Here is a 25,208-nt window from a genome sequence, read left to right as displayed (position 1 = left end):
AATGGTCCACAAAGCCTAAAATATTTACTCTCTGGCCCTCTGGATAAAGTCTGCCAACCCCTGAACATGTATATCTGTATTATATGTAAGTATAAAAATGCCAGCAAAAACCAACCACAAAGAAATACATCAAAGAATCAAGGGAAACAGTATACAAACAAGCTTTAATCTGTTTATCCAACAGATGTGTCTTTAGGAGATTAGAAACAGGCTGGACACCATTATTCTTTGTAACTAATGCAGAATAGCCATTAAAAAGAACCAACTTCACTGTATTTTGTAACACCGTTTTATTAAGAGTGAACCCCTTTCAGTATTCCTAAACTGTAAACAATGAGAAACCGAAGTATCAAAGGAAACACATCAGGGATCATCTATAACAGACAGAAACCTTTAAATTTTCTTATTGCCTTTATACAATCAATGCATATGTAAGTAAAACTGAACTCCTTATTAGGCAAACATTTTTGCATATGCTGCCTTCTCTTTATCTTTCTGTGCCTTTATCTTTTGTTTGACTTTCAGCAATTCTGCCTGGATAGCTGTAAAATAAATATGTAAATAGGAGTTATTTCTCAAAACATCCAAAAAATGAGGATGCCCAACAAACTGATGTTTTAGTATGACCGTTAATGCCCCCGCTGTTGATAAAACTCTTCTTGTCCATAAAGTAACTGAGCTCTATTAACAGAATATTTTACTGAGGAAACATTACACAAACACAAAAACCATGAAACATAATTTTAGAAGATTGTCAATTTGAAAGAAGTGCCTTTCCTATTTTACTTTAGTAATAAGAAACTGAAGATATATTTTAATACCTAGGCCTACCATCACTATTTGTAGCAGGCTTTATTTGAAAAACAAATTTTTGTGCTCTAACTTTCCATAGCTTTCCTAAAACATATCCAGTAACTAGAATACTTATATTATGGCCTCATTCAGCTTAAGGAATGGTCCCAAACATTAAATTCATCATAAATACTTTATCTTTTAGTGCTGTGCTTTCAACTAGAATTACAGCAATAGGAACCAGATCTCAAATGATATGATAGAAAAATAGTATTCAGATGTGTGAAAATCAATATTCTGAATAGAGACCAGAATGTAAGCTCCTTGAGAGCAGGGATCTTGACATTCACTGCAGTATGGCCAATGCCTAGCCCAATAACAGACATTCTGTAATATATGTTGAACAAATAGGTCTCTAAGTGGCAAAAAATACAATGGTTTATGAAGGTGAATTCTTACAGGACAAAATGAACTTTCACTATAAAAAGTACAAACTTACCTTTATCTTCTGGTGCTATCTCCTGAGCTTTCTTAAGATCAGCCTTTAATTGAAAAAAAAAACATTTAAAGAAATTAGATGTATGATTTATGAAGGTGGTTGTCTAAAAAAATTAAAATTTAGAACAAAATTTTACCAAAGCTTGATCGTATTCTTTTAATCCTTGCCATCCTTGAGCTCTACGGTACAATGCTTTCGTATTTGATGGGTCTATTTCAAGAGCCTACAAAAAAATCGTAAAATTAATATTTTTATCTAAATATTAAGAATTAAATATATGTGCTAGATTTCAATTTACTGCCAGTCAGCTACAAATCAACCCTTTACTGCTCTGTGATAATGGAGTTGGATGGACCCTGTAAATACCCTCTGCCAGCTGGCACATTACATTTTGTCAGTAGAGGGCACTAAAGGGACACGGATGAGAAAAGCTGTTTCTCTTGCAGGTTCCCGTGCATTTCTCTTGGGCTCCTGCACTGAACTTGGTCAACAGCACTACTTGGTCAATAGGAGCTCCCTGCAGGCAACTTCCCTAAGCACTACAGGGAATCACAAGTATGGTACCCATTGAACTTCTCTGCCACCAGTAAGTCACAGCTATCCCCTCTCCAGTGAAGTACAGATCTCAGCCTAAGGGCCCTCAAGAGGTGACTTTTTCTTGAGGCTCCATCCCAGCTCCATGTATTTATATATGGCAGATAGATATATATCTGCTATTCCCATATTCTTCAGAATTCTCTTTACTAGCCAATCCCTCACTATTCCAATCTCCTCTTACATGTACTTTTATATTAAACTTTCTCTTTTCAAATTACTATATAGTTTCTATCTCCCGATTGGACCCTAAATTATCAGAGAAAAACATTATGAATAAAAATTTGTTACACTCTTTACTTGCAATCTAGGAGTTTTTTTTTTAAGGAGCAGTAGTTAACACTTAATAGGTCTCTGCTCTGAAACAAACATTTTAGAAATAACCTATTTTGTTTATTCACATCTTCTAAAGGTCAATACTAAGATTTTACTGCAAAAGGCATATTATCTGCCTCACAAAGGTCCAAAAGAAATCCAGAGTTGGGGCACCTGGCTGGCTCAGTCAGTGGACCATGCCACTCTTAATCTCCGGGTCAGGAGTTCAAGCTCCACACTGGGTGTGGAGACTACTTTTAAAAAAAAAAAAAAAAAAAAAAAAAAAAAGGAGGCGCCTGGGTGGCTCAGTTGGTTGAGAGACCGACTTCGGCTCAGGTCATGATCTCATGGTTTGTGAGTTCAAGCCCCGCATTGGGCTCTGTGCTGACAGCTCAGAGCCTGGAGCCTGCTTCTGGTTCTGTGTCTCCGTCTCTCTCTGACCCTCCCTCACTCATGCTCTGTCTCTGTCTCAGAAATAAACATTTAAAAAAAACAAAAAGAAAGAAAGAAAAGAAACCCAGAGTGAAGACCAAACTTTTCCTTGGATAAATTTTTTCCTGTTGTATGCTCCCTTCTAATATTAGCCCTTATTCTACCTATCCTACCAAATTAGTATCTCATTAAAAATAAAAATCTTTTTTTCAAGTAATCTCTACACCCAGCATGGGACTCAAACTTACAACCTCAAGATCAAGAGTCACATGCTCTACCAACTGAGCTAACCAGGCACCCCAGATCTCATTTGATTTCTACTTACTCTGGGCATAGCTGATTTAATTACATTGCTTAATGTGCAAAATACATAAAAATTACTGGAGATGGGTCTTTCTAAAATACACAGTTTGGAAAATTTTTCAACTATGCAATAGGAAGAATGTCATAATTGTTCGATTAAGGAGGTAATGCTGCCACCTATCTAGCTTTATCAGTCAGTATCCCTGGATGTCCCCATGAAGACAGGTGACCTTTGAGTGTCTCAGTAGTATCCATTCTCCCTATGTAAATCCTGATGACCCTAAATTGAAACGGACTCCCTCTTCAGCCAAATAAAAAGTTCCTTGAGAGTATGAGTCTTTTAACTGAAACACCTAAATCTCGGGGTGCCTGGGTGGCTCGGCTGGTTAAATGTCTGACTTGGTTTTGGCTCAGGTCATGATCTCATGATTTGTGAGTTGGAGCCCAGTTCAGGCTCTGTGCTGACAGCGCAGAGTCTGCTTGACATTCTCTCTACCTCTCTCTCTCTCGTATCTAAAAAAAAAAAAAAAAAACACCCTATCTCTGTTAGGTGCTTAAAATATGCCCAATACTGTGCTAAATGTTCTTACATGTTATATAATCTTTGTAACAATTCCATAAGGCAAGTATTATTTTCATTTAATATAAAGATGTTGGGGCATCTGGGTGGCTCAGTCTGTCAAATGTCTGACTCCTGACTTCAGCTCAGGTCACGAGCTCACAGTTTGTGGGTTTGAGTCCCGCATCAGGCTCTGTGCGGACAATACGGAGCCTGCTTGAGAGCCTCTCCCTCTCTCTCCTCCCCTTCCCTTCTCATGCCGTCTCTCTCTCTCTCTCTCTCTCTAAAAATAAATAAACTTTAAAATAAGCAAATAAATAAATAATAAAGATGTTAAAACTCTCTAAAATTAGGACTTACCCAACACGAAGTTAGTAACGGAAGTCTAACAAAAACACCCAAGTCTGACTGGCTCCACAACCCATAATCTTAATCATTCCTGGCTTTGTCTTCCAATACCTAGCACACAATAGGTGCTCAATATGTTAAAATGAATAAATGAGCTGATACTGTGCTCTGAAGGGAAAAGGAAAATATCTTCATTGGTATTAAGTTACATAATGTTATAAGCTAAATGAATGGATTAACAGGAAGAACTGAAGGTCCAAAGTATTTAGAGATAAAAGAACTTTTTCATCAAGTCTCATTAGGTCCTATGTAATAAAATATATTAATGTATATAAAATTGTTTTTGTTCAAGTTGATAAATCATAAACCAACTCCTTCAAAAAGTCTGATGTCAAAGAGACTTACCTCCAAACAACTGTCAATTGCTCCCTGCCAATTTGACATCTTCAGTTTACAAGCACCAATATTCAGCACGCAGCTTAAAGCTATAGGTTGCAGCTTCAATCTGTCTGCTTTCTCAATAACAGCCTTTGAACCTTCCACATATCTGGAGAATACATTAATAAAGTTGGCATGTAACGCCACATATGACTTAACCTGCTCCTTCAACTATGTCAAAAAGTATTATGTCACTTTTGATATAAAAAGCTCATCAAATGCTAATATTAATATTCTTAATGATCACAATTTTATTTTCCTTTAGAAGATTTATTTTTATTTGTTCCAACTTTTTTCCCAAAAGTGTTCAAAGAAACCAATTTAACAACAATCCCCAAATCTAAAGATAATCATGCACTACTAACATGTCCCAATTTTTAAAACTCACGATCTCCATTATTTACGTTCCAATGTAATTATGTTTGGGCCAAGGTTCTCACTGTGGGAGAGGGTATAGAATGAGTTGACTTTGAACTGTATTTTAATACAGCTGACTTTGTTGACTTTGAACTGTTGACTCTGAACTGTATTTTAATACAATTCTTAGCTCTGCCCACGGAAGAAGGCCCAGAAATGATGAGCACACCTGGCTCTCAGAATCTGGTTTCTGAAATCAATCCCCCAATAAAAAGAGCCAGGGCTCCTTGGAGAAACTGCTAATACCAAATCAAGAAACAAGATGAACATAGAACACCTTGTGAAAGCAAGCAAGTGCTCACAGACTAATAGGAACATGTCAAACAGATACAGGAAAGGGGGCTTTCACTGGACAAATTGGAACCCTTTGAACATCAAAAAGAAGGAGAGTACAGTAACAAGCTGAACTGGAAAAAAAAAAAAAAAAACCAAAAACACAGATCTACAGTGGTACTAAAAAGGGAGGCGGGGCAGAGGGAAGAGGCTCTTTCAAACATTAGAATGCCAGCTATGAATGATAAATTAGAAAATCAGTTCTGTCACCATCAATACAATAACTGATTCAGGCAAAGATCTTCAATGATGCTAACACCCACTGGATGAAAGAAAGATCAGGAGCTGGATATTTACACAACCTCACAGGATCACTTCACAAAGTACTTATTATTTACAAAAGGAAAAGGTACTTTTATGACACAAGCATCTGGCTAATGCCACTTTAACCAAATGCCAAAACTCAAAATAGGCCAAATTGACATGTGCTTTCAGGATGTGGTATCATAGGAAATATTCAACACCACCGATTTAAGTGGTCTTGCCAAAATATTTAACCTCAAAATAATCTTGAGGGAGCAAATACAGATGGTATTCCGTAAAACAACTGACTTAAGACTGCACAAAATACAAATGACTTAGAAAACCTAATGTAAAATAGGAACTACCAAAGATTAAAGGAGACTAGAGACACAAAACCAAGTGAAATAATTAGGGAAATCTGCACATGGATTACATATTAGACAATATTATTGGATCAATGTTATTCTGGGGGTCTTTTTCAGTGGTCCAGAAGGTTATGTGGAAGCATGTTTTTGATTCTTAGGAAATATCTGCTAAGCCTTTGAAGGGGTAAATGTCATGGTATCTGTAACTTCCTTTCAAAATGATTCTACAAAAACAAATGTAGCAAAAGTTAAAAATTAGTGAAAACAGGTAAAGGTACATGAGTATTCACATACTACTCTTTCAATTTTCCTGTATTTTGAAATTTTCAAAATAAGAAGTTAGAGGAAACAAAAGAAATGCAACTATTTCAACACACCTGGTTATTATTCTACAAAGTAATTTTGCCCAAAAGACAATAAACAACTCTGAATTTCAGTTTATAATTCAAGTTACAAGTTATTAAAATTAACTTACTAAAAATATTTTATTACCTTAAAACTTTTGTATATTTTTTAATGGCCATCTCCCAATTCTGGGATTTGAAAAAAGTATTTCCAATATTTTTTAAGTCTTCTGTTATTAGTAAAATTTTATCTACCTGTATAAAAAAAATACAAATATGTTGCATTTTAGTAATTAATGTAGCTAAATGCTAGGTTCTATCATTAAGACAGACTGATACAAAGCTCAAAATTTTAGTACTATTTTTAATAAAGTTTGACTAATCTGAAAGTACTCACATCTTTTAAATCTATATCTGCATCCTCAGGGAAATCTGGATGACTGTCACCAGAGCCATCTTTTGGGAATATGCCCCAATCATCCCCTTCCTTCAATTCTCCGCATTCTGCAATAACGCACAACTGTAAAAATAATCCTAAATTGTAGAGGTGCACTACCATATTAATGAGATTAAAAACAAGAGATCTAGTTTTAAAAGCTATACAGGTATAAGTTATATGCAACACTGTCCATGTCACTTCTAAAATGACAGATTGACAGAAGTCTCATCTATCTGCTCTGATTACAATAATGCCCTTTATATACATTCCACTATACCATACAATGTCACTATTTTATGAAAGTGTTTTACTGCTATTTAGCGGCTCAGTATACAGAGAATAGTTGAAAATGTTATCATTTTCTATATAATTTTCTTTCGGTGAGGCATGTCCTTTCAAGTTTACTACTGTTTCCGTCATACAATGAGAAACAGTCTATCTCCTCTAAGTATTTCAGTTTCCAGTTCCCACACACAACCCTGCCAACTAGGTTAGGTAGTATTCTGGCCACTGTGATTCAAGGACATGTAAAATACGAGGTTCTTTACAGAGTTATATAATCTAGTCTAAACCCTCAAGTAATTTATACAGGATGAGGAAACATGCCAAGAAAACTTAAATAACAAGATCAAGGCCAAACCACCAGTTAAATGGCAGAGTCTAGACAGGATTCTTGGTTTCCTGTCCTCTTCCTACTATGTACTACTGTACATAATGATTCAAAGTTTTGCAGGTATAGAAAGAGTTAAGAAACCTACAAAAAATCACCAAAATTGAAGTTGAAATAATAAAAATCTCCTTATAAGCTACCCTAATCTCATCTTTCCCACTGTAGAAAAGTTTTAAAAAAAAGTGGCAGTCTAAGCTTCAATACCAAAAGTCATCCTAACATTCTCCCAACTAATAATCACCTGATCCTTTTCCTTATGTTTAAGGCAGTAATTAAGATAACAAGTATATCTCACTATAACTTTTTACTTACTTTGGCAGGTTTTTCACCCTTCACTTCTACATTTTCCAGTATCCTTGCCACACCCATCCCTTTAATTACTTGACCAAATACCACATGTTTCCCATCCAAATGAGGAGTCGCAACTGTTGTGATAAAGAACTGAGAACCATTTGTATTGCAGCCTGCATTTGCCATGCTCAATAAACCTTCCTGGTCATGCTGTAGAAATAAAAATCATTAAAAGAAAACCAAGGTTAGTGGTCCTAGTCTGAATTATTCTTTCACTGACTATTCACATAAAACTAGGGCAGGCTTTAATGTTACTCAAACAATGTAATTTTATTTTGTATAAATTGCAACCTTTAATCCACAAACATGGGGCACTTAATCACTTTTTAGACCTTAAGAAAAGTTTATGAAACCAAATAAAATAATGAAAACAATGGCGGGGGGGCAGGTTTCTAAACAGGCCATTTTGAGAACATGTTTGTATCTCAACTTAAGATGAAGATGCTGCATTATGGAAATCTAATGATTGTACTCTGCCCTCTTTTCATAAGGAATGCTCTCTCTTCTGAGAACAGGGAACAGTCTTCCCATTTTTATGAGCCTACACTTTGATTCCTCCCTTACACATCAATAAACTGGGAACAGTGATGGGACATTCAATGTAGACAGGACATTCGTTAGGTACTTTCCCAATCTCAGAAGAATCCAAACAGGGGCACCAGGGTGGCTCAGGTGGTTAAGCATCCAACTCTTGATTTTGGCTCACATCATGATCTTACAGTTTGTGGGATCTAGCCTCAGGTCAGCTCTGTGCTGGCAGCATGGAGTGTGCCTGAGATTCTCTCCCCTCTCTCTGCCCTGACCCCATGCACACGCACGAGTGCACACACACACGCACACACACGCAAGCTCTCAAAATAAATACATAAATGAAACTTAAAAAAAAAATACAAACATTATGGCTTTCACTCCAGGTGAATCTTCAGAGAACCATTCCAGAGAAAGACCTAAACAAACTGCTGCATACATCTCAAAATCAAATTTCTACTTGGCATCAACCTATTCAAAGATTCTATGAAACCCAATGTCTTCATCTTTCCACTTTATCCTTAGGCTTTCTAAATTTTTGTCGGGTCATGCAAAGGCTGAGGAAAGCCTTTGTCTTTCCTCACTCATATCCTTCAAACTGGCATCTATGTTTTAGTTCCTGTCTAACCAAGTCTTGGCCACCCTGCAAGGCCCAGTTTAAGTACCCATTCCTCTTCAATGTCTCCCCTAATAATTTAGAATATATAAATCATACCTGTCTCCTAGAATATATAAAGTCTCAATCAATTTAGCATTAATTTGCATATTATTTATTCTCCAGTTGTCCCATGTGTTTTAATCTTGTCTTCCTGGGAAGATCTTAAATTATCATCAAAGCCATTCATTTTTATAAACCCTCTGGTGCCAGTGACAGTACTAAATACATACAATTGCAGCCAATGAATACTGTTTAAAAGACTGATGACAATTTCTTTTCAAATTATCCTAATTACCTTGCTCATATTCCTCATTTCCAAAGATATTACTTTACTTTTGTACTTACGTGTCCCTTCTTACAACTTGAATGATGCAATATACCCCAATTACATCTTGGGAAAATGAAGATAAGGCACAGGCACCACTAATGTCCTTTAGGAGCTTGGACATTAACCATATCCGTTACTTTGCAAATCCCCTGACATCCTGGATATTAGCGATGGTTTTGTTGCTCTTCAAATTCAAGCATAAAGATGCACAAGTTACCATCCTTCTGATAATGAGAACATTTTTCCTGGAAACAATTCTGCCATATGGTGGCCACTCTTAAAAACTCATTGGCTTTACTGAAGTATGTAAACCTGGATCTCACAGGCATAACCATTGTATTTTTGCCAAATAAAATTAGTGGATCAAATTTTTATATATTAAAAATAATAAGGGGCGCCTGGGTGGCGCAGTCGGTTAAGCGTCCGACTTCAGCCAGGTCACGATCTCGCGGTCCGTGAGTTTGAGCCCCGCGTCAGGCTCTGGGCTGATGGCTCGGAGCCTGGAGCCTGTTTCCAATTCTGTGTCTCCCTCTCTCTCTGCCCCTCCCCCGTTCATGCTGTGTCTCTCTCTGTCCCAAAAATAAATAAAAAACGTTGAAAAAAAAAAAAAATTAAAAAAAAAAAATAATAAATATATATTAAATATATATTTACAAATATGATACCTTTTACAAGAAAAGGAGAATCTAAGCACACGTTGAAACATTTATTGGTTCTTAGTCCAACAAGTATCCCAGACATCTAATAACCTTTACTATTAGCAATAAACATTCCCTTTTGTCCACTTTACCTTATAATAGAAATTTTCATCTTCAAATTTTTCACCATAAATACTTTCTCCGCCTGTCCCATTTTGATTTGAGAAGTCTCCACCCTGAATCATAAATTTCTTAATAACTACAAAAAAGGAAAACAGCTATTAGAAACTAAAATATGGATGACTATAGTAATGTTAACTAATGAACATGTAATAAGAAAGATGAACTTCCTAAAACATGACTCTAGTCTTAGCACTGTCCTGTCTTTCCCCACCCATCCCCACAACTCCAAACTCTTAAAAGACTTTTCATAGTCTGAGTCCAAACTACTTTTACTGCCTGCTCACTCACTAATACTCAAAGAATTAGTTCAAATGGCACCTCCTTGTGAAACTGTCACTGAGACCCCCAAGTTGGATCTCATCAATTTTCCTCCCACAGCATCTTAACTCTACCTTTACAACACATATTGTAATGATCTGTCTCTTCTAGGAAACAATTTCTTAAGTACAGCAACTGCTTTTCACCATGCACATGGCTAGGCACGTTACTCATTAAAGTCTACTAAATAAGATCAATTATTCTGAGATTTGTTATACGATAATGGAAGTACTTTAGCAAGTATTAGCACTTGGTGTCAAAGGTTCCCAAGACCACCTCCATGTTCAGACATTTTCTAGGATTCATGCGCCTCAGCATTTGGTTGCATTACAATAATGTAATAAAGATACACAACTAGATGATAAAAGAAAAAGATAATAAACAGAGTCTGGAGGAATCCATGTGCTTCCTTACACTCTCTCGCTTCTATGAGAGGTCATATAGCACATTCTTTCCCCAGCAAAAAAAAAATGCAGCAACATGTGCACAATGTTGTTGCCCATTACAGACTCATCCAGGGTTTTCATCAGGGCTGATCATGCAGTTACTCTCTACCTAGCCATGTACCAAAATTTCAGACTCTCAAAAGGAAATCAGATGTTCAGCATAAATCAAAGTGTGTGTACAAACAATCTAGGCACAGTAAACCATCATTATGATTCAGGGAATCGTTCAAGTGCCAAGTTCCTAAACTCCAGCTAATGGCCATCCTACAAGCAAACCTTTCTAAGGAAAGCAGTCTCAGGCCTCCTACATCAACTCTCTTCTGAATACTACATTCTATTAGTATATTTTAGTATTTTATTAAACATAAATGTAAAACATTTAAATATTTTATAATCAACATTAATTTTTTCTTAATCAAGTTTCTTTTAAAAATACTACTCATGATTATGCTTTACTTATTCATTAAGCAAATATTTATTGAGTGCCTATTTAATAACTATATTGTATGCTGAAGACAAAACGATGAAAAGATTTAGTTCCTGAATTCATGGAACCTAGAGCCTACTAGGGAACCATCAAATAATCACTAAACAAAGGGTGACAGGCATTGTGAAGTGTCATCTTTTAATTAAAATAATACCAAGACAGTGAATCTTTCAATCAGCTACAGCCTTCCCAGGCAATCCTGTCCAGTACTAGGTATAACTTTTTTGTCATCAGTCAAGCTAAAGTCGCTTCTTGGGGCGTGTGGATGGCTCCATCGGTCAAACATCCAACTCTTGATCTAGCTTAGGTCGTGATCTCAGTTTGTGAGTGTAGCTGTAGGCTCAGAGCCTGTTTGGGATTCTGGGACTCTCCGTCTCTCTCTCTCTATGCCCCTCCCCCGCTTGTGCTGCACACATGCACTCTCTATCTCTCAAAATAAGTAAGTGAACTTTAAGAAATAAAAAATAAAAATAAAGTCTGTTTCTGTATCATAGCACACCCTTTTTTCTCAATCTAATCCCAATGGTGTGAAGAGCCAGATGTCTGGTGAAGCTGAGGCATTCCATTTCTAAGTAAACCTTAGCACCCTCTCAGAATTCCACTTTTCACAGCCCAACCTTTATGAAATTGAGCTACTGCCTCAGATGTCAAAGCATCCTCCTGAAACCAGCAGTAATTTTTAACTTTCACTCTTTATCACTTGGTATTTTCTTCCCTAATGCCTACAGAATTATTTACGAGAATCAGGTTCAAGGGGCACCTGGGTAGTCCAGTTGGTTAAGCGTCCAACTCTTGGTTTCGGCTCAGGTCAGGAACCATCCCACTGTTTGGGAGTTCGAGTCCCACATCAGGCTTTGTGCTGATATAGCCTGCTTGAGATTTTCTGTCTCCCTCTCTCTGCTCTTTCCCTGCGTGCACACGCGCACGCACACACACACACTCACTCACTCTCACACACACACACACACACACACTCTCTCTCTTTCAAAAATAAGCGTTAAAAAAAAAAGAATCAGATTCAAATTTTTACACATACTTCGATGGAAAGGACATCCTTTGAAATGGAGAGGTTTCCCAGTGGTGGGTCCAATGCCTTTTTCTCCTGTACACAATGCACGAAAATTTTCTGCAGTTTTCGGTACAATATCTGCAAACAATTCTAAGACAATTCGACCAACTAAAATAAAAAATGAAATCATGTCAGTATGCAAACAACCAAATATGCAAATGATAAAAGGGGAGCTGGTAAAATTCTAGTGACTGAAATACCAAGTTCTCTTTTTTGGTCATTTTTCTAACATTCAAATTTAGTCTAATGTTAAGTGTCATGTATCTTCATGAATCTGAAGCAATTACTTTTCTACATCTTAACAAAGGATCATAAATACAGTAGCCAGAAGATTAACACCATATAAGGGACACTATGAAGTGCAAATGGTTTTAAATTCTGAGTAATTTCTTCTAACTTGTACTCAGAAATTATAACCACCAAGTAACCAATAGGAGAAAATTAAATATCCTTTGAGTGGTCAGGTTGGCTGAATTTTAAGTATAGCTGTAGCCTCTGTGTTCTATGGAATCTGCCTAATGCAGCCGCTCAAGCAAAAATGTGAAGTTGTTCCCATTTTAGACAACTCCCAAGGCAGGTAAAATAAACCTCGCGCTAATTTCAAAACAAAATGTACATGTGCGTCCATAATCATCCACGGGGTCCCTAAATCCTGATGTCTCCGTTAGTATTTGCGTTAACATAGCCTAGCCCCACAAACCTAACCCGTTCTACAAGAGCAATTCAGTTACAAATCGATACGCTAATTCACAAGACCCTAGGAGCTTCCGAGCCGCTGACGTAGCCTAGGCAACCACATTGCTACACTGAGCTCCTTTTTCCCAATGCCAAAACAGAAAATATTCACCAATCTGACGGTACCTCTAAGTTAAAAATAGGTAATAAGAAAAACCAACAAACAAAAGTTGCTCTATTTATAAACCACATGGCAGCTGCTGATATATATCTCGCGTGGCAAAAGACATGGCGTGACCGGAACTCAACAAACGCCTATCACAGTTTTCTGAATGTCCCACTACATACATAAAACAACCTTATTTCATGCCTGCTTGATGCAAGGTGGCGAGGAACCAAATCAGGAGAGACAAACTAAAGGCCGCCACAATCCCCAAACCAGAAATTTCCAGAAACTTCCGCGCGACCGATGGTATTGGTACAAGGGCGCGGGCTCCACCCAGCCTTGGAAATCAGTATTTGTTCCAACAGTCCAGTCTGGGGAGCCATCCCCTTCGCATCACAGTGCAGCCCCTGGCCCGAACCGCACGCCACCCTCGGAGTCGCCCAAATCCTGGTAAGTCCAGCTTCCTCGGGGCCACTCCCCAAGTATCAGACTCTGCTCACCTCGCTCCCCTCCGATGTCCACGTCAAAGAAGACTCGGGGGTTACTGGGGTTGGAGGGCTTAGTCTGGGGGGACGGGTGAGACATACTGAATTGCAGATGCGCTTGGGAGCGAACTCAGACAATCTCGTGGACGCCCAGCACCTTCGACCCCAAAGCTACTTTCTCCGCGACGATCTGTCGGCGGCGCTGACGAGCTACTTCCGGCGTGAGGTCGGGAAGCCGCGCCCTGACTTCCGGCGCCTCCTCCCGGCGTCGTTTCCGCGCGCTGGAGCTCGTGCGCGTCCTCTGTAGTTCTCTGTCCTGTGCTATCTCGCTTTTCGCGTACTGATTTTGCAGCCCCGATCGTTTTTATTGTTTTCGCACGTGTTTCATCGCTTTTCCTACCACGGTAGTGTAAAAAAGCTTTGGAGACCGTCCTCTCCATCCCAGCCTCAGGTCTGCCGCTAACGGATGAGTGACTGCTTCTCCGAAACTCATTTTGCTTGTCTGAAAAATGGGACAAAATGCTCACCTTGGGGGGTCGTTTTGAGGATTGAAACGTAAATTGCTTAGCACAATGCCTAACACAGCCTGGTGGTAGCTAATCAATAGTGGCCATGTTATTACTGCCTTATTGTTAGAAGTTACTCTTAATATTAACATTTTTACTGATGACTGTGAAGCTGAACGTCCAGAAAAGAGCAGTTTCGTTCCCTGATAAAACTGTGTTATAGTCCAGTTTCCCCTTATGGGAATTTGTGTAAAGATTTTACCTAGTCATAGGAACATAGACTCACCTCTGATCAAGCCTAATTTTGGAGAGAACTGGTATGTTCTTTAGCACTTCCATCTATCCTCTCCCATTAGAATTACTCTGCTAGGACAAGAATTTAGTTTTGTTCATTGCTTTATCCAGAGCACTTCTAACAGTGTCCAGCAGGTAGTAGGTGCTCAATAAATTGTTTTGAATGAATGAATGAGTTATACAGAATGCTAACAAATTTTATTTCCATGTGTCTTTGTGTATGCTTTGAGAAGATTATCAGTGCTTCCTGCTGACCCTTTCAAATTCCAGCACATTAAAACTAATGTAAAATCTTAATTCCTTACCAGTTGACATCCTTGAATTCCATGGTGTTGATTCTTTGTGGTTCCCTGAGGATCAAGTAAGCTCAGCACACAACTCATGAGTCCTTTGATGAATATGAATCAAAATAAATTGTTCTCTAATCCATTCTCATTTCCAGGCTGCAAATGGCAATTTACAGTTTGTCTCACAAATATCAAAGCATAAATTCACATTAAAAGCTTTCTACTCCTCTAGCTTAAAGGTAGCCTTTAGCTTATTATTCTGAGAATTGTCACTTTTACGCCATAACCTCCTAACCATTATTATCATTATGAATATCATTGTGATTAACTACTTAGGATAGTTAAGCACTTCTGTGCCATCAGGCTCGGGGTTCAAATTCAATCACTAATTGGGGCGCCTGGGTGGCGCAGTCGGTTAAGCGTCCGACTTCAGCCAGGTCACGATCTCGCGGTCCGTGAGTTCGAGCCCCGCGTCAGGCTCTGGGCTGATGGCTCGGAGCCTGGAGCCTGTTTCCGATTCTGTGTCTCCCTCTCTCTCTGCCCCTCCCCCGTTCATGCTCTGTCTCTCTCTGTCCCAAAAATAAATAAAAAACGTTGAAAAAAAAAAAATTTAAAAAAAAAAAAAAAAACAAATTCAATCACTAATTAACTTGTGACTTTGGACAAGTTACTTAACCTCTGTGTGCTTCAGTTCCCTCATTGGTAAATAAGGATAATGATAGGTATCTCTTAAGTTGTTTTTTGTTTTGTTTTGTTTTGTTTTTAAGCTCTACACCCAGCGTGGGGCTTGAACTTGGCAGCCCCAAGATCAAGTGTCGCATACGCTACCGTCAGCCATCCAGGTGCCCTTTCTTAAGGTTTTTATGAGGATTAGGTGAAGAATTATTTAGATGTTTTAGTATCAGAAACATAGTACTCAACAGGTATAAGCAATTATTATAAATAGCTAATACCTTATTAAAATAATAACATACTTCAAAATGAAAGTTCAAACTGCAAAGGTGCTTTGAGGATACCTCTGCATTCTCAGAAAATATAACGTGATTCTTCCTGTTCTACAAGTTTCTGAGTGTAAAAGACTAAATGTTACTCTCACTGTGTCTAGATTTTTCACAGTAAAGTAACAGCTTTATATAAACTGTCACATTCCTAGAACAAACTTGGGTAACAGAATCATACCTTTCAAAACCACTCCAGTACTGATCTCTAGTGAAAAGATAAATCCTTCTAGAAGACAACCTGTCCCATTGTCCGCTTAACTAAAACAGGGCTTCAGAGTTCTGAAGTCTTGCCTGTGTGCAGAAACAAAGAGCAAGCGGCATGCACTATTTCTTAGGGCTAAGAACATAATTTCATCTGAATAGAGGGATGAGTATTTGTCTAAGAGCTCTATTATTATTTCTGTCTGTTCCTCATAAGTGTGGTAGGATAATATTTATAGATCATACCCCCCATGCAGTATTCTCCTTTCCAATCTCTTTGCCCCTTACTCCACCCAAACAAACAGCTAGGCTCTGTACTCGTTGCTTTAGGAGAAATATGTGACAGCAAAGAAAACAGAGGGTAAACCAGTTTTCCTGGCTTTGGAGTTCTAAAAGTTTTGGCTTTACAGGAACAAAAAAGACTCCTGGCATAGCAAGAGATTTGGACAAAACATCTTTTGTAAGAGCATGGCTTTCCACTTGCAAAAAAAATAATAGTAGTAATAAAACTCAAATAAACAAACTCATCCCCTATCCTGGAGACTGGGGGGTTTGGATGGTAGAGAGGTGAGTAAGAGGGGAGGCAATGGTGGTACAGATTTCCATTGTCTCAGAGACGAGAACTCTCTGAACCATCTTCCCCAGTCACATCCCTGGGAAATCCAGCAAACCTCCATAGATGGGTTTATGAGATCTGAGAGCAGAGCAAATATGTGCCTGGATTCCTGAATACAGCCTCAGGAAGGCAGCAAGCCCCAGAGAGAATATGGATTGCCCCAAAACTGGCTGCAACACTAGACATTATCAAGTTTAGATCCAATCCCAAGAGGAGAAAGTAAGATACCAGAAATTGGCAAAGATTATGGCATTATCAACCCTTTGGAATAGACCATTCAAAGTTGAACTTAAAGTGAGTAATAGAAAAAAACTTTTGTTTCACACATCTGAGTTCATACCTTTATATGGGCATAGACTGTGGATCATTGAGATCCCAACTAGGAGCCAGACAAGTTTGAAATAACACCCAACCCCTTTATCAAAGGTAAGATGTCAGAAAGGACACCAAAGTCTGGGAAGAAAGTTTCAGGATCCTGTCTGTTGAGAGTCAGGCTCTGACAGCAAAACTGAACTCCATGAGGCTAATCTGCAACTCCTTAAGGAGACTAAATGATTCTGCTTCTAAAGGAGGCATTGGTGTTGATGAGATTCTAACGTGTAGGAGAGAGTCCTAACCAAGAATCTCTACCCTGACAGATCAGAATGGAAAAGCAACTCTCAAAGCTCTGCTTGCTAAAATATGAGTAAGAATAATTGTAATTTTTCTGAGCTGGAACATTGAACCCAAGGAAGACAGCAGATGCCACCAGGGGACAGTAGAGTCTCTGCCACCAGCAGAAATCATCCCACAGATGGAAATAGTGCAGTGGACTTTGCGCCTGAGAACTCCTAAAATGATAAGAATCATCTAGGAGCTGGAAGTGATGTGATCAAAAAAGGATATTGAATATTAATTTAGAGTTTGCACGTATTCTTTTTCTGAGGAGTAATAAGATTAATTTTAACTGTTTTCAGTTGTGAGATGTGTATTTATCTAATAGAACAAAATTAATGATACAATGATTTAACAAAACCATTGTTCAAATCCTTAATATTTGTGGAGCTCCTGGGTGACTCAGTCGGTTAAGTGTCCATTTTAGGCTCAGGTCATGATCTTGTGGTTCATGAGTTCGATCCCCGCACCAACCGGGCTCTGTGCCATCAGTGGGATTCTGTCTACATCTCTCTGCCCTTCTGCTGTTACTCTCTCTCTCTCTCTCTCTCTCTCTCTCTCTCTCTCTCTCTCAAATAAGTAAACTTTTAAAAAATCTTTAATATTCCTTTCCTCCAAGGAAAAAAAATTAGCTTAATCTAAAAGTACATCCTTAAAATGGATTTTATTATGACTATCACAAATACAAATAATAACTAGGCTCTATTGATCATTGCTATGTGTCAGGCTCTCTGTGAAGTGCTTTACATGCTTTATGTTAGTTAATCCTCAAAATAACTCTGTGTCAGAGGTAGTAGTCTTATTATCCTATTTTATTTATCACAGATAAGTGCTGAAGAGGTTAAGAAAGTTGCTTGATAGGATTCCAAAGCCACTTTCCTATGTGCTAGAAAGATAGAACCTGATGATCTATCTTTAAATATATAAGACTTAGATGTTGTGTAAGAAAAACCATGATATGTAAATGATCCTTGAGCTCCTCATGGCATTAACATTGGACTTGTTTTATCCTTACATAACTTAGCTTTGATCTGGCATCCTAACACGGATTAGGCTTCTCTGCCTTCTGAGAGATATTCTATATCTATAGAATGTGAAGCGAGAAGAAACATTTTTCCATAGAAAATGAGAGCAGTAATAAAATTTCCTCCTAATCACTTTGCATGGAGGTTGGAGAGTTGGTGCCAATCTACTGGATCTCCATGAATTTCCCTAATTTGAGGCAGAGATTGAAGGCAAAAGAAACTAATAGTAGATATGCAAGTAACAAATCCTGATGGCTCTGACAGAAGGGTTATACTAAGTAGAAGAGTTTATAGAGAAAGGGTGTGTTACTTTCTATTGATTGACAGAGACTTTTATGACATGCTAAGCAAGCCAGTGTAGTATTTTTCATAGGTTAACGTTAAAATATTTGCATTTTAAAAGATTATTTTGTCTTTAAAATGGAGAATAAAACCAAAGGGAGTCATAATGGATGTAAGGAGGGCAGTGAGGCAGTTAGCAGTTTATACTGAAGTGATGATAGTAAAGATGGATGAAAATTGATGGATGAGAAAGGCACATGGGGAGTAGGTATCAAATCAACAGTTCCAAATAATAGATTGGATATGGGACGTGACCTAGAAGAATGGATGGAGGATGACATCTGGCTTTCTGAGATACACAAGTAGATGGGTGGTAAGGCTATTTACTGGGATGGGGACACTGGAAGAAGATGATAATTTGAGTGGAACACGATAAGTTTGGATTTGGACTCGTTGAGTCTCAGGTGCCTCTGAGACATTCAAGTAGAGATGATGAATAGTTAATTGGATATATAATAGAAGTCTAAGAGATAGAAATTTAGGTAACATTAGTATACAGATAATTTCACGAGGACAGGTGTGATTGCTGGGGGAAGAGGGCAGGGAATGAGCAAAGAAGACATCCTAGGACAGAGCCTTGAGGAACTGCAGGATTGAAAGGCCAAAGAGAGAAAGATATGTCTGTAATGGAGGCAAAAAGGAAAAGTAAGAAGACAAACCAGCAAGAGAATGTTGTATCATGGAATCCAAGGAAAGAGTGTTTCAAGGAGAGAGTGGAAAGCAGGTTGACTGGTAAAGCTGGGAGGTTAAGTAAAAAAGGGATTAATAAACATCCACTGAATTTAGTGACATGGAGGTAACTGGTGGCATTGCTGAGACATTTATAATCAATGGCATTGTATCTCTAATGAAATAATTTGGGTTTATTAATGTCTTAAATGCTTAATATTGACATTTATTCTGAATAATCTTTGTATTATTTTTAATGTCCTTAAATTTACTGAAAATGATAAGTACAATATAGAATTCCTCTAGACCTATAAATGTCTTTGGAAAAAGAATTTTTCTCCACGGTGAGATCCAGTTCCTTTGGCAGAATGATTTGTGGGAATTAAAAGTAAAAGTAACATTACTGAATACGTACAGTGTGCCAGATGCTTTTACATATCTTATAAGTTATCTTCTGTATCCTAATGTCAATGCCAACCACTCAAAATAAGTACTGATTAACTGGTGGTGACAGTTTGAAGTTTAAAAAGATGAGTTGGTACATGGAAAGTTTTTTGTTTCTTTTTTAAGTTTATTTATTTATTTTGAGAGAGAGAGAGAGAGAGAGAGAGAGAGGGAAGGAGGTAGAATCCCAAGTAGGCTCCACACTGTAAGTGCAGAGCCCCACTCTGGGCTCAGACTCATAAACCGTGAGACCATGACCTAAGCTGAGATCAAGGGTCAGGTGCTTAACTGACTGAGCCACCCAGGCACCACTGGCACATGGAAGTTTTTGAGTCCTCTTTCCTATATCCTGTCCCACCAAAGTTGCTGTGTTCAAACCTGAGCTCTCGGCTATAAATTCCCACACTCAAATTACATCCTTTGTAATGGGAGGTGGGTGGGAGGGGCAGAGAGAGAGGGAGAGAGGATCCCAAGCAGGCTCCACACTATCAGTACAGAGCCCGATGCAGGGCTCCAACTCACCAATCGTGAGATTAAGACCTGAGCTGAAATCAAGAAACAGACGCTTAACTGACTGAACTACCCAGGCACCCGTTCCCTGTTCTGTTTAAAGATACCATAGGCTAGGGGCGCCTGGGTGGCTCAGTCGGTTAAGCGTCCGACTTCAGCTCAGGTCACGATCTCACGGTCCGTGAGTTTGAGACCCGCATCCGGCTCTGGGCTGATGGCTCAGAGCCTGGAACCTGCTTCCGATTCTGTGTCTCCCTCTCTCTCTGCCCCTCCCCCGTTCATGCTCTGTCTCTCTCTGTCTCAAAAATAAATAAATGTTAAAAAAATTTAAAAAATAAAAAAAAAATAAAGATACATAGGCTAGAAATACTTAAAGGCATCTGGCACACAGTAGGTACTCAGTAATGTTCATTGTCATAATTTGTCTATTCTCCCTCCTATCTTTCAAATGATGTCTCTCAAACCCGCCTCCCCTCCTGTTCAGGACCTTTCAAACTTAAATGAAATAGTTATTAATGGGTCTGTCATTTCTAGGTTCTCCCTAATTTTTAAGAAGAGCATAAATAACAAGATGGATAGTGTTCCCGATAATACCAAAAGCACAGAATGTACTACTCCCCCAGGTCTTTTCTTTTATTGACCCTCAAACAAAAATACAAATGAACATGTTGTTAAGTCATTTTTACAGGTGGCCAGAATAGTGCTGTCTATCCAGGTGTACAGATTTCTAGAACTCAAATTTGAAGGATGGATATATTTAGTGAGGTCATAGGACTTCATGGTTATAATGCTCCTTATGCAGTTCCTGTTGCCTTTCACTTGTTATCAGCTAAGCTTTTAATAGTCTCTGCATTGTAGCTACATCATTGAGATCACTGCTGACAATGTGAAATGAAAAGTTTCTGTGCTGTTGATTGAAGAGTAATTTAAGCGCCCTGGGTACCAGACCAGTGGGCAGCAAAGAAATGAGTTTGTATTTTTGCCCACAGAAAGAATGTCTCACCTTGTTAAAGAGGAACGTTTTAGAAGGGGTTATGACTTTTCTCAATTTGCAACAGTGGATCTATTTAGATTCTGGAACTCTGTTGAGAGCCCCAGAAATCTGTACTACAAAGCATCATCGAAAAACAGACAACCTTGGCTATAAAAAACTGTGAGTGAGGCTGGTGTTTCAATCCCATTTCACAGAGGAAGAAACTGGCTGAGAGGCTAAAGAATGTGCCTCCAGGCCAAACTATCAGAGTTGTGCGTGCTTCTATTGCAGGCCATAAAACATGCCCCTTAGGTCAGAAAAAAACATTTCTCTATTACTCTATCTAGATGTTTGGGAACATCTGCCAAAGCTAACAACTTTGGTTTTATTATTAGTGATGTGAATTGTTGCTGAATCTGTAGCCAACAGATTCAGTTGCTTCTTGAATATTCCCCTAGAAATGATCATTGGACCAAGCTGTTGGAAGGAGGCTGTGTACTCAGTTACTTAAAAAATAATGAATCTTTTAAGCTTAAAATGAGGCATTTAGAACACAATTATTTATTACACTATTAAATTGGAATTTTATCTAGGAAAATAATTCTTCTGTATTCAGATTTTTGAGACATGCTGGATAAGAACTCTAATCATTTGATTTACTTTTATATTTAATAAAGCACTCAAATATAATAAAGTGATAACATTTGCTGACATACTTTCATTAGTAGTGTAACATCTACTGGAAAAAATGGTCTTTATTCAGCAGACATTAGTATGAGGATGAAAAATAGAGTTACTGTTTTACAGGAGTTCACTGTTTGCTACAAGAGACAGATTGTTATAGTATATGTATAACATAGAGGTGGATTTAAGACACTGTGAAAAAAAATGGGAGATCCAACTTTGGAGATCTCTAACAATTTCACAGGCAAGATGCCATATGATCTAAGCTTTCTTACATTCTGGAAAATACCAGACTGTGAGATTAGAGTCTAGAGGGATACGTGTTAATATGATATATCTATAGCATAGCTTAAAAACTATGTCTAAGAAATTAAAAACCAGAGAATGTATTATCACCAAAGTATGTGGGAGAACAAGATATTAATAGTAGAATATCTGATAAGAATGACAAACCTAGCTGTGCATTCTATTGAGAAAGAAGCTAGGGCAGCCTGATCGTCTAAATACAGACAGGTAAAATAGAAAAAGAATTCTCCATTTGCTCTCAATTCATCCAAATTTACTCAAAACTCAGAACTATAAGCAAACTCAATTGTAAATAAAGAAATGATTCTAAAGTATGCTCGGTATTTTATTTCTTCGTCAAATTCTAGTAATGTCTGGGGTGCCTGGGTGGCTTAGTTGGTTAAGCGGCCAACTTTGGCTGAGGTCATGATCTCACAGTTTGTGGGTTCGAGCCCCTCGTTGGGCTCTGTGCTGCCAGCTCAGAGCCTAGAGCCTACTTCGGATTATGGATCTCCCTCTCTCTCTGACCCTCATCTGCTCAAGCTTGTTCTCTCTCTCTCTGTCTTTCAAAAATAAACATTAAAAAAATAAAAAATAAAAATCCTCTTAAAAACAGTCTAGTAATGTTTTAAATGACACTTTATCTACCAAAACTCCAATTGCACAATGACTAACAGGAGACATTTGCATTTGTATACAGAAAACTTTTCCTTCTAACCATGTTTATTGCATAAGTAGATTTTTAAAATTACCAATAGTTTACTACCTTTATGAGAAATGTAAATGATAACAGACCCAAATCATAAGACTTCATGGGCTAAAAGAAATGTCTTTACAATTTATAGTAAGACCAATATTCTTGTTCAAACTTACCTCATATATTATAAAATTTGTAGTAGTATTTAGTTTTTTAAACAGCCGATTTTTAAAATTTTCTGGATATCCTATTTCACTGCAAAATAATTACAATGAAGTTGGAATTTTATATATATAAATGCTAATATGTATTGCATGCTTACTGCGTGATGAGTTTTCTATATACTTCATATTGATTTATTTTTTTTTAAAGATCTTATTTTTAAATAGTCTCTACACCCAATATGGGGCTCAAACTTACAACCCTGAAGTCAAGAGTTGCTTGCTCTACCCACTGAGCCAGCCAAGCATCCCTATATTGGTTTATTTTTATTATTTTTTAAATTTTTGTTAAGGATTTAAAAATTCTTTTTTAGGTAATCACTACACCCAGTGTGGGGCTTGAACTTACAACCCCAAGACCAAGATTTGCATGCTCTCCCAACTGAGCCAGGCAGGACACCATATTGAGTTATTTTTAGAAAATAAGTTACACATTCACAGAATATAATCAAAGAATGAAAAAGACATGTAGTGAAAAGTTTCCGGGACATTCAGGAAATTCTTACACAATTTCCACCAGGAAATTCCAGCTGTAGAGGACATCAATGCTACCATTTCCTGAGTGTTTTTCTTGAGCTTTTCTGTGATCATAGTGTTTTTCTTGAGCTTTTCTGTGATTATACGAGCAAATGTATATATATGTCATGTACTTTCCATCACCTGTTTATATACATTGCTTCTTCTAATTACCAATAATATATTTGGGTAATATCCCATTAAATAATAAAAATATTTCCTTGTTTGGGGCACCTGGGTGGCTCAGTTGGTTAAGCCACGGACTTTGGCTCAGGTCACGATCTCGCAGTTCACAGTTTGTGAGTTCGAGCCCCACAACATGCTCTGTGCTGACAGCACAGAGCCTGGAGCCTTCTTCAGATTCTGTGTCTCCCTCTCCCTCTGCCCTTCCCCCATTTGTGCTTGCGCTCTCTAACTCTCTCTCCCTCTCTTCCTCTCTCTCTCTCATAGAAATAATAAATGAATAAACTTAAAAAATATGTCCTTATTCTTTTTTTAATGTTTATTTTTGGGAGAGAGAGAGACACAGAGCATGAGCGGGAAAGGGGCAGAGAGAGAGGGAGACACTGAAGCAGGCTCCAGACTCTGAGCTGTCAGCACCGAGCCTGACTCCAGCCTCAAACTCATGAACTATGAGATCCTGACCTGAACTGAAGTCAGACACTTAAAGGATTAGCCCCCCAGACACCCCATTTTCTTGTTCAAATTTTCGCAGCATGGTATTTGATTGCATGGGTCCAAAACAGTCCTTTGTAGATGGAAACTTAGATTGTTTCCACTCTTCTTACTATAACAACACTGCAATAAATTTCAGCATATGATTAATAATTTGTTCATTTAAAAGTTCATCTGCTTGGGGCACCTGGGTGGCTCAGTCGGTTAAGGGTCCAACTTCGGCTCAGGTCATGATCTTGCGGTCTGTGAGTTTGAGCCCTGCGACGGCCTCTGTGCTGACAGCTCAGAGCCTGGAGCCTGTTTCAGATTCTGTCTCCCTCTCTCTGACCCTCCCCCATTCATGCTCAGAAATAAATAAATGTTAAAAAAAAATTTTTTTTAATAAAAAAAAAGTTCATCTGCTTGAACAGGAGTGCTGTTTCGAAGGGGCACATGCACCCTAATGTTTATAACAGCATTATCGACAATAGCCAAAGTATGGAAAGAGTCCAAATTTGTCCATCTACTGATGAATGGATATATGTATGTGGATACTTATACCACATATATATAAATACAATGGAATATACTCAGCGATCAAAAGAATGAAATCTTGCCATTTGCAACAACATGGATGGAACTAAAGTGTATTATGCTAAGCAAAATAAGTCTGTCAAAGAAAGACAAAAATCATATGACTTCACCCATATGTGGAATTTAAGATACAGAACAGATGAACATAAGGGAAGGGAAGCAAAAATAATATGAAAACAGAGAGGGAGATAAACCATAAGAGACTCATAAATACAGAGAACAAACTGAGGGTTGCTGGAGGACTGTTGGGTGGGGGATGGGCTAAATGGGCAAGGGACATTAAGGAGGGCACTTGTTGGGAATGAGCACTGGGTGTTATATGCAACTGATGAATCACTAAATTCTATTCCTGAAATCATTATTACACTATATGTTAACTAACTTGGATTTAAATTTTAAAAAATAATTAAAAAATAAATAAATAGTACCTCTGCTTGATAAATTCCAGCTAGAGGAATTGCTGGTCAAAGGTTTGTACTTGCGTTTGTGATTTTGATCACAAACAGCCAAACTGTTTTTTAGGTGGCTGTACCTATTTATACTCCCTCAAGCAATATATGAGAGTACCTGTCTCCATCATATTCACACCACCCAGTATATGATTAAATTTTT

At 38.0% G+C, this 25,208-nt stretch overlaps 1 protein-coding gene across 1 annotated transcript; it reads right to left on the bottom strand.

Annotated features, from left to right (window-relative positions):
- Nucleotides 1-137: 137 nt before the first annotated feature.
- On the bottom strand, nucleotides 138-13,649 carry PPID (peptidylprolyl isomerase D). The gene is made up of 10 exons (XM_058721041.1): nucleotides 13,439-13,649; nucleotides 12,065-12,205; nucleotides 9,747-9,853; nucleotides 7,404-7,592; nucleotides 6,380-6,502; nucleotides 6,131-6,237; nucleotides 4,248-4,389; nucleotides 1,428-1,514; nucleotides 1,292-1,334; nucleotides 138-542 (listed from the first exon to the last, which is right to left on the bottom strand). Exons 1-10 carry the CDS (start codon nucleotides 13,521-13,523, stop codon nucleotides 454-456), a joined length of 1,113 nt encoding a protein of 370 aa, XP_058577024.1. The 5' UTR covers nucleotides 13,524-13,649; the 3' UTR covers nucleotides 138-453.
- Between the last annotated feature and the right edge of the window lie 11,559 nt (nucleotides 13,650-25,208).

The sequence above is a fragment of the Neofelis nebulosa genome, chromosome 3 (genome assembly GCF_028018385.1).
Source record: "Neofelis nebulosa isolate mNeoNeb1 chromosome 3, mNeoNeb1.pri, whole genome shotgun sequence".
Lineage (NCBI taxonomy): Eukaryota > Metazoa > Chordata > Mammalia > Carnivora > Felidae > Neofelis > Neofelis nebulosa.
The sequence above is the reverse complement of the archived record's forward strand: the minus strand, read 5'-3'. Positions and strand labels throughout refer to the sequence as shown.